Genomic DNA, 10,008 nt, shown 5'->3' with positions numbered 1-10,008 from the left:
AAACATGCAGTATCAGACTTTGCTCCATAAGAAAACTATCATCTTAAGTTACCTCTGTGTATGTACCCATAATATCTCCTACCCATAATATCTCCTCAGGCAATGCTGAAGCGATATTCTGCTCTAGGTGGAAAGCATCCTTACACAGTGTCGTTGTCCTATGACTTGTCTTTCTTACAACAAATTACTTTGCATTGTTTCAGAAATCAGTATAAAAGACTTGTACACAAAACCCTTTCAAGTATATAGGGCATTATTTATTTGTGTATTTTCAATAGATTTATTAACAAGTAATCCCAATGGACAGAAGTGTTCCCTTTCAGAGGAGACCCATGGCTGCTGTCTAACTATATACCTTACTTAGAGTCAAACAGTAGGCACATGGAGATAGAGGAATCAAACAATGTAGCCTGAGTTTCAGGAAACGACCCTTTAACAGTTCGGAGCCTTAAATATCTGCACTGCTTGCTTAAAATTAATGTGTTTAAGATCAATAAGGGTTTTCTCTTCAGTTTATTGAACATTTTCCGTGATTTTTAATTCCCAAAATAAAAAGCTGTGGTAATGTAATAAAATGAAAAGTTAGTATTCCCTTTTCAAAATGCTGCAGCCATAAAAATACTGGCTCCCCTGCCCTTTGTTTGTATTCCATTACTACTATAACTACTTGTTACTCCTGTAAGCTGACAAACAGCACATTTTGTACCTTCTAAATACCATATTCTGACAATTACTATTTATTTATTTGAGTGTGTATTATTTATGTTTGTTCCATGGATATCCATCCAGGCTTATTTACAATGGAGGCCTTGAAGCACCACAAAGCATAACAAATTTATAGCACATACAGAGTGCAATATAAGTACACACAGAATGTTTAAAGTCCACTGATATGCTAGCATGCTATTTAATATATGCAAAACATATAAAAGTGCATATTAGGGCCAGTTCTTATTCATAAAGTATGAAACCAGGTTGTTCACATATGAGAAATACTTAAAGGAATAATCAGGAAACAGGTTTCTCTTGTTTGCAACTGTATTACTGTGATAGTCCGTGACTAGTAACACCTATGACATAAGTAGACATATAGGTACAGCTATAAAACACTAGTACACAAGTACAACCTATAATACAATCACACATTTACAAGGAAAAAATGAACAACATATTGTCAAAAACAAAACTTTCACCAGCTTAATACAAATAGTTATACTGTGTGAGAATTAATGAAGAACACAGCAAATCAAATTGTTACGATTCTGGGGAGAGTCAAAAGGATTAGTGTCCCCAGTGAAATGAAAGCATATAACAAGAGGAGGTAGCAGATAGTAAGTCTATTAAGAACGAAGATTTATGTAAGATGTTAATGCTGAGAACTGATTACAAGAGGGCTAAAATATAATATTTGTCCATGGATGAGGTTATAGAGAATCTGAGAGAACAGGCAAGTATACAATTCAAAGAGGTGATACAGGATGTATGGCAAATGCAGCAAATTATTAGGGAGGTAAAACTGATAGTGGATAATTCAGAGATTATTAATTTAATCACTGCAAAACTGTGTGGTGAAGGTAAAATCTGATAGTATGGTAGATACCATATGTTCTTATTTAAGATACTTCACTATTACCACACCCGAGATTCATGAACCATGTCTTAATACAGCCGACAAAAGTATTGTTTGCATATTCATGTCTTTTTGTGACCTTGCAATTTCAGATAACCTTATTCAACGAATCAAAAACTACTGCAGTGAAGAGGCCATCACCGTATTCATTATTGGTCCTGATAAACACTATCTCATCTGACCCTTGCAAGATCTCTCCACTCAGGCCAGACAGACAGAACTTTATCAATTTCCTCTCAGCTGCATACCTATATTTCTGTTGCATGCAGCCATGTGTTGTAATGCAGATTTGGATACCTTGTGAATGTGAGAGATGGAAGATGTGTGGTGGAACTGAATAGCAGAACCCTAATAATCCTTGTTAATGATATTGCTTTGGGTTTTTGGTATATATTATAGGTGGCATTCCTAACATTAGTGAACACCTGTATTTTAAGACTAAAAGACTGCTGCTTGTGTAGTTATAAATGTAGCCACACCTACCTTGCAGCTTTCACAGGTTAGGAGTCCGTAGTGGTAGCCAGAGACCTTATCACCACAGATCGGACATGCTTCTTCACACTCCTCTTCAGACGGGTATTCTCTCTTCAGTAGACAGGATTCCACTGAAAGGGTAAAACAAAAACAGTGGTGGTATAAGTGTGTATTTCTGAAGTGTGCATGTTGTCAGTAGTGGTACTAAATACTATTGGGCCCTCCAAAAGGGCTACATTATGTTGTACTTTTGACTCTTACTGACTGCCACTGAAAACACTGTATGCTTCTTAACTATCAACAGCAGAAATTTAATGAAACTGGAAAAACTGACATCTCGGTTCTTTTTACTTCATAAATTGTAGACACCTTCATATTCTATTAAATAGGCTTTGGACAATTCTAAACCACATAAAGTAGGTATTGAAATTGGATGGATGCTTGCATGAACAGGTACTGGTACCATACTGTAAGTCTTTTATGCAAATAAAAAGTGCAGAGAGCAAGCGTTTGATGCACTTAGCCCAGGATTATTACTAAGGCCCAGACACAGCTAAGAGTAAGAGAAATACATATCATGTATAGGTCTAAGTGAAGCAACCACATGAAAAATCTCCATATAATAGCTCTTCTCATCTGGACGATGCTAAAAGAAAGCAAAAATACTTTGCATTACTGATTTCAAGGATGGCACTCAACACTGGCATGCACTTGTTATAACTCAATGAATGATAATTCAAGGATTCTGGATTCCATGAGAATAGGTACATGAAATTCAGTTACCTGAAAAAACTGTGGAAAATAAAGCAGAATTAATTATTTCTGAAAGCGGAATGTTGACTCACACTTGCGTGATGGTTATAAATGCATGGTCAATGACATGAAACATTGTGAAGGAGAAAAGAGAATGTACTAATGATTCATTAATATATTTCAAGTAATTTATCTTATAGTAGGCAGGCTACAAAGTAATAGTTCTAGTGGATGAATATGTTTTGTGATGAGGGTACTAACAATGTCTGTTCTAAAACACAGTCAACCAATGTATTGACTTGTGCATACAAAGCAAGAAATTCAGTGCTAGTAATTGTCCATATCATTGCCTTTTGATGACGTTATATAAAATATGAAAATATTTACATGTTGACTGAAAGGTGAGTGTTATATAGCAGATGCAAAATGCTACTTTTAGTTTCAAAGAAATAGCTTCTTGATTCTTGCGCTCAAGATGTGTGAATACCTATGTTGATGCCTGATGGTTGCCTGGACAACTGATGCATTCTGACATGTTAATGGTAATAATGAGGTAGCAAGTCGAACATGGCGGCCATGTTGTTCTAATATGGTTTGACATAGTTTTCTGACAGCATTCGGCCTCATAACAGTGACATAATTGAAGAGCACAACACCAACCAGAGAGCTGTGTAGCCCTAGTGGTATCCGGTTATCTTTATGTGCAGCATTTTTATGTATATAGTAGCACAGAGGTACATTCCTATTCTACCTGGTATGTTTCCCATGTCTTGGAACTAGCTAAAGGTGCTACTGAAAATGGATTCATAGCTAGATGGATGGATGGATAGATGGAGCAAAACTATGGCTGACATAATGCAGGTTTAATATTTAAATGCCTAAATGAGGTTTGGGAACAAACCAATTTGTCCAGGGACACCTTCAGTGTTTGGGGGTTGTGAGGAGATGATAAAGAGTGTTGAGGATCAGGGGGAGGGAGGGGATGAAGGGATGTTAGGGCTGGGAAGGTAAGCGAAGGAAGTGAGGAGAGCTCTGGGCAAAGAAGGGTTAAACTAAGAGGGAGGAAGGTTGGGGAGGAAGGGCGGTAGCTGTAAGGAGGGGCTTAAGGAGTTTTCTGTGAGTAGCTGGGTAAAGGATCAGATTTAGGCAAGAACTTGCTACCTGCCCTCCTCTCTCTGTTTTGAAGACATTGAGGATCTGGTTATTACTTCTGTGAGTTGGGTGCTTAGGTGGAGACAAGAGCAGGCTTGTCTCTCTTCAGTTTCCCCCCTCTGGTGCTGGTTGTTTGAATCAAGGAGTTTGGGGATGAAAGTGAGTGGTGGGACCCTGCTTTGATAAGTAAGATAGGTAAGCGGTCATGATGACACTGCTTATTTGGGCAGGGTGAGCAGGGATTTGCTGCAACGGTGAATGGTTACATAGATGTTCATGCTGTGATTAATAAATTAAAATGTTCTTCAATAAAGTTATGTTTACGAAGTTTAATAAAGTTTGTTAAATGTCATTTGGTGTGGTGTGTGCTACTGAAGGGGACTGGGACAAATGTATTACAAGTGGTTAATGCATTCCTCCTAGGAATGATATAGATAAGAGGAATTTCTTAGAAAGCATGGCAGCTGTAGGATTCACCTGTAGTATTGTCATGTGGGTGGGTGGCATCATCTGTCTGACATCTGTTCTGGTCACTACATGTGTTGTGGTACCACTCAGGCATGCAGTAGTGAGAATAATGGAGGAAATAAACATATGTTTGATAGCCGTGCTAGTCAATAACTTATTATGGGAAGTGGTCTGTCACAATTCACATGTATGGGTAGAATAACAGGCAGAGGATCTACATGGAATATACACTACTTGGTAGCATAAAGACGTTTTGAGCAGTTATGACCAACTTTAAATCCATACACTTGCATAAACCATTTATGTCTGTTTATTATTTTATTTCTATATGTATTCGCTCATGCTTGTTTTTTGATCCATTACAAGTTTTTTATGTGCAAGTCACCCAGGTTGCAAGTGTATGGATTTTAAGATTTATTACTGGGATTTTGCAAACTGTCAAATGACTTTCCTTTTAGAACTACAAGCTGCTACATGACTTTTACCCTCATTTCAGTTATTTACACTGTTGTTGTTATACTTTCAACAAAGCCATGAAACTGGAGATAGCCTATGTTGCTCGACTGTCGCTATGTGAGCCTTGGTTTGTTTCATCATGATTTAAATATCTTACAAAATGGACATTTGTCTATATTCACTTGCTCAGATGACATGATAGTTTCACCTCCTTTTGAAGATTCATCCTTTTAGTTGGTAGGTACAGGATATTCCAAAGTGTACTTTCCTTTAAATATGAGCACCTGGTTCATAGTGGCAAACAGTGATACTAGCCATTATTGGTAAATACTGTACTATCCCAGAGTTTTTTTATGTCATAGTATATTAATACAGGAGAACAATTTGAGCTTTTTTGTGTGGTCTATGTACACATGATATAGGGAGGAAATCAAATGCTGCAAATGGAAGGTAAGAAAATCTCAAAATACAGTTTATATTCAAAATAAAATGAAAACAATAAATCGAAAGTGAATCCTTAAGTGGCAAGAAGTAGTGAATACTTATAATGGGTATGCATGTAGACCGTTAGTAAATGAAAGAACAGAAAATGTGATTAGCAGAAAGGTTAAATAGAAAGTGGATAAAGAATGGAAGTAAGCAACTTTAGAAAAGGTGAACGGGTGGGCAAGCAAGCAAGCAGAAATTCATCCTTCATGTGTAAATACTAGGATTACTTGAAAAAACTGAGCCTTGCCCAAACACAGATACATTTTAATCAACAAGCAGATGCAGTTTATCATGGGATAGAATATGTTTGAAGATGGCAACAAGGTCATGCAGTAGGTAAATGAGGGTTGAAGGAATCAAACCCTGCATCACAGGAACTACAGTTCACAGCCTTAACCCTGTACACCAACTGCCAGACAAGAGCAGATAAGAACAGAGCTCTGCTAATTGGAATGGTTGTTTGTCACAAGAAATAAAAGAGTCAACCTCAGCCTCCCCCTAAAATGTCCATGTTCCTTTGAACTACCAGTAGGTTATACAGATTTCAAATAATTGGGCAGCCACACTCTTTCCGTCATAACCAATATACAAAGTTTAGACATTCTACTATGTTGGTATGCAGTTGGGCCCTTCCTTTTTTAAAAAGAGAAATAAAACACTTGAAAACCAAAGTTGGAAAAGCACCTGGAGTCAGACAGCAATTCTCCAGATTCCTTTTCTCACTTGCCAAAATAATCCACAGCTAAAAGGAAGACCTTTTTCGCAAAAAGAATGGAGATTTACAGCTGTAGCAGTAGCAGTGTCCATAACCAATGATGAAGAAAAGATGCAGTCTCTATAAAACAATACCTTCAGTTTTATTCCCCTGTGTTCTTTGAATGAGAATCACTGTTCTGTCCTCAGTGGTGCAAATTGTTTGCCATTCTCTTATAGTTCTAATCACATCTTACTCATATTCTTGGTTTCAGAGTAGCCTTTGTGGATTTCCACTCTCTTTAGCAATTTATGAAGCTGTTCCAACAAGAGTGATTATAGCCTTACAACAGACCCAAAACGGCAATTGAGTTCCCAGCCACAATTGAGCTGCTGGAAAAAAAAGGTGTTTTCCACTGTAGGCTTGTTACTTTGGAACCCATTTTTCCTGTACCCCAGACACCCCCAACTTAGCTTCAAATGTCCTTTAAAATGTACCCCTCCTGTCAGGATATATGCAGGTGTTACTCCAACAGTGAACCCTCATTGCTGATCATCACCCCCCTCCATGGTAAGTTGGTCCATTTACTCCTCTTTACTATGCGAAGGTTGACCAGGAGATACCATCATTCACACAGGCATTAGGGATGGTTTGAGTTTTTGTTGCTTAGTTTCCTTGTCCATAATAAATACACCCCATTTAGGGAAGTGGGTGTGGAGTGGACTAGTGGCAGAGGCAAACCTCACATTACTGTAACAGCCATTCTCTCCAAGAAACCCAGCTCCACACCCCTGAGCCATTAGCAGTGTGCTCCCCAGAGTTTGGGATTTGTCAGTCTGAAAGTAGTAAGGTAATATAACAACATCACCATATCTGTCAACATTAACTTCAGTTTATTAGGTTGTTACAATAATCTTTCCACAACACCTAATAAATTCAGCATGTTTTAGACAGAAGTCATCTTGAAATGAATGACAACAATATTATCACTGATGATTTCAACTACTCCAAACATCAAATGTGACAGCTATACTACTAACAACATGCATGCGTGCTGTTTCCTACATTCTCAATATTGTGTTAACCAAGATGTGCCAATCAGGTACCATGACGATTATCTCTTCCCTTGTAATTTCAAATTGCAATATCATCCAGTTCACTTTTAAAACTGATAGCAACTGCATTAAAGTATAAAAATACACATTTCTCAGATAATAACTACTCTGAAGTCACTCACTTTGAATGGTTGGAGGCAAATCTGGATGTCCTAATATATCACTTCAGGTGAAGGATTATAATTTCTTCCAGTTAAACACAAGTGCAAAGGAAATTCAAAGTAAACCATTGAAATGCAGATTCATACATTTTGCAACAAAAAGAAAAAAAGTACTGTCAAACATCTATGAAATGTTCAAACTGATATAATTTATTTTTCTTTTGCTTATTCTGCATAAAGATGGGCTGGTGTATAAGGCACTTTTTCAGTCACAGCCATTTCACTGCAAATATTATTTTTTTCATGTATTCTCTGAATACCCAATTCATGCAGTTCAAGGTTGCAGGGGATCTGAAGCTTATTATGGGCTTACTGAGCACAAGACAGAGAAGCTAATGGGACACCTCTGTACTACAGGACACATAACATCCATTCATCAAAGGCACTCACAGCTTCAGGCAATTCAGAGGCTCACCATCTCATGTACAGTAATTCTTTTATGTGGGTGAGAAAACCAGAACACCCAATAGAAACTTACACAAACACAGGAAGTACATGCAAATTCCAATAGAAGGCATCTCAGCTGGAAACCAAACTGTAAAACCAAATGCTGTCAGGCAACAAGGCTATCACTTTGTCACCATGCCACTCTGGTTCTTAAGAAGTTATCACAAATGAAAAACAAATGATGAAACAAATATAATATTCATACCTCCTTTTACCCATTTGTCAGAAGGTGCATTGTACCAGCAGGAGGCAATTTTCCTTATGTAACACCACATGAGCGCTAACATTTGATTCCTAAAAATAAACAAGATGTTAGCTAAGAGGTACATACTTTACAGGCATGTGCTTCTTGTATGTTGATTAAGACAGAGTTCTGCATGTGTCTTACATGTTAGGGATTTCTGGGGTGGGATGATTATGAGCAGATGCACTGTGATCATTCCAGCTGTGACAAGTGTTTGTACAGGTATATACCAAAAGGGCATTATACTTAATGGTCAGCCTAATGAGTGCTGAGAGCAGAGGAACCAGGTTCCTAGATCTGGATGGTGTACCCTTAAATATAAGCTATACAATGAAAAAAGGACTGCCTTACAATATTGGGTACATGGTGAACAAAGAACAGTTCATTGTCAAAATAAGTACCCGGATCTCTAACTACAGGTTTAATTTTCAGTGTGTGTGGAGGGGTGTCAAAATAATATCTACAAAGGAAGTTATGCTTGTCTAAGAATTTGATTATAATTTCTTGGCATTTGCTTCCAGTCTGTGGTTTTGACACCAGCTATTTCTTTGGAACAGGCCTTTTGTATTTTCCTGGTGTCCCCTTAGGAGTTTAGGATAGGACCAAGTTTGCAATCATCTGCAAACATGGTCAGTCACACTCCTTTTTCATTAGGTTTGATCTGTGAGAAATAACAAGGACACTCCACACGTGTTTTGGAGGAGGTACAGCTACCCACCCTTACTTTCTGTGTTCTGTTTGTGAGCCAATTTGTTATCTGAGTTATGCAGAAGTTAACATTTAGCTGTGAGAGCTTATCTTGGATGCTTGAGTGTGGGATGGTGATGAACACCTTTGCAGGGTCCAGATAGGCAGTGTGCACTGATTTGTCCTCATACACTACCTGAGTGACTTTTTCAAAGCAGCCAACCATGTTACGTAGTCAGGACCTGCCCCTGATGAAAAGAAACTTGATGGTTTTGAGAATCTGTAGGTCAAACCAAGCAGAAACTTTGCAGTGTGGAGAGTGTGAAGTTCACTCCTTGAAATATGTTATGCACCTAGTTCACTAATAAAATTCGAACTTTAAAATATGTACTACAAAATAATAAAATAGTTGGTAGTCCACAGCTGAGTTAAAAATGGAATATCCTTTGCACATAAACAAGCAATCCTAGTTGAGTACAATGAAAATCATTAAAGACATTCATTAATTTATATATAATCAGGTTATTTGGAGCAAGGGAGTGGTTACAGAGGGTGGTTCTGTTAAGAGCAATAAAAGCATTAAACTCATTCCTTTAACCAAGTCCCCCTTCCCCCTTAACACCGTACTGTAAACTGAGACTGTGCTACCTTAGAACTGAAACTTAAAAGCTAGAGATAAATTAAAATGTATAATATAAGAACAGCTTATTAATGCTAACCTACTAATCCAAACTCTATAATTTCCAAGGAAGAAAAGTGGATATGTTATACCAAAGGTTCCATCAAATAAGTCCAATGCAGCAAACAACAAAAAGAAGGTTGGAACCTCCAGGCCGCATAGCAAACTAATTTTTATTTAAAGTGAATAAAACAAATTAATAAAACAATTGCACTATGAACATTTTCGGGTGTTAACCCTTCATTAGCTAGTACAACATTAAAATCAAATTTCCATTATATATAGCTCACAGAACCAATCAAATTCAGTACTGAGCCCTCCTTTTCTTCAGGGCTGGCTTTAAAGGTACAACAGCATTTAATCCTGGAGCTTTATCAGCTCCCAGTTTAATTATCCATCTCATTTCCATATATTCAGTTTGATTCTTTAAGTCACCCATTCTAACATTTTTGTGCACCACTTGCAACACCATAAACAAGAACATATGTCCCTGATTCTGTTGGATATGACCATACAACGCATTGTGCATATTACTTAACCTTACTTCTAACATATGTTT

At 37.5% G+C, this 10,008-nt stretch overlaps 1 protein-coding gene across 1 annotated transcript in view; it reads right to left on the bottom strand.

Annotated features, from left to right (window-relative positions):
- The window catches only part of LOC122812139 (nuclear receptor subfamily 5 group A member 2-like), a 445,215-nt gene that overhangs the window by 183,898 nt on the left and 251,309 nt on the right, over nucleotides 1-10,008 (bottom strand). The window contains exon 2 of the mRNA XM_044084444.1: nucleotides 2,114-2,235. Coding sequence (XP_043940379.1) covers nucleotides 2,114-2,235 — 122 coding nt within the window. The remainder of the gene's footprint in view (nucleotides 1-2,113; nucleotides 2,236-10,008) is intronic.

The sequence above is a fragment of the Protopterus annectens genome, chromosome 9.part0, assembly GCF_019279795.1.
Source record: "Protopterus annectens isolate FY-2018-M chromosome 9.part0, PAN1.0, whole genome shotgun sequence".
In the NCBI taxonomy this organism is placed as follows: Eukaryota; Metazoa; Chordata; order Ceratodontiformes; family Protopteridae; genus Protopterus; species Protopterus annectens.
This window is presented reverse-complemented; position numbering and strand designations above follow the sequence as displayed.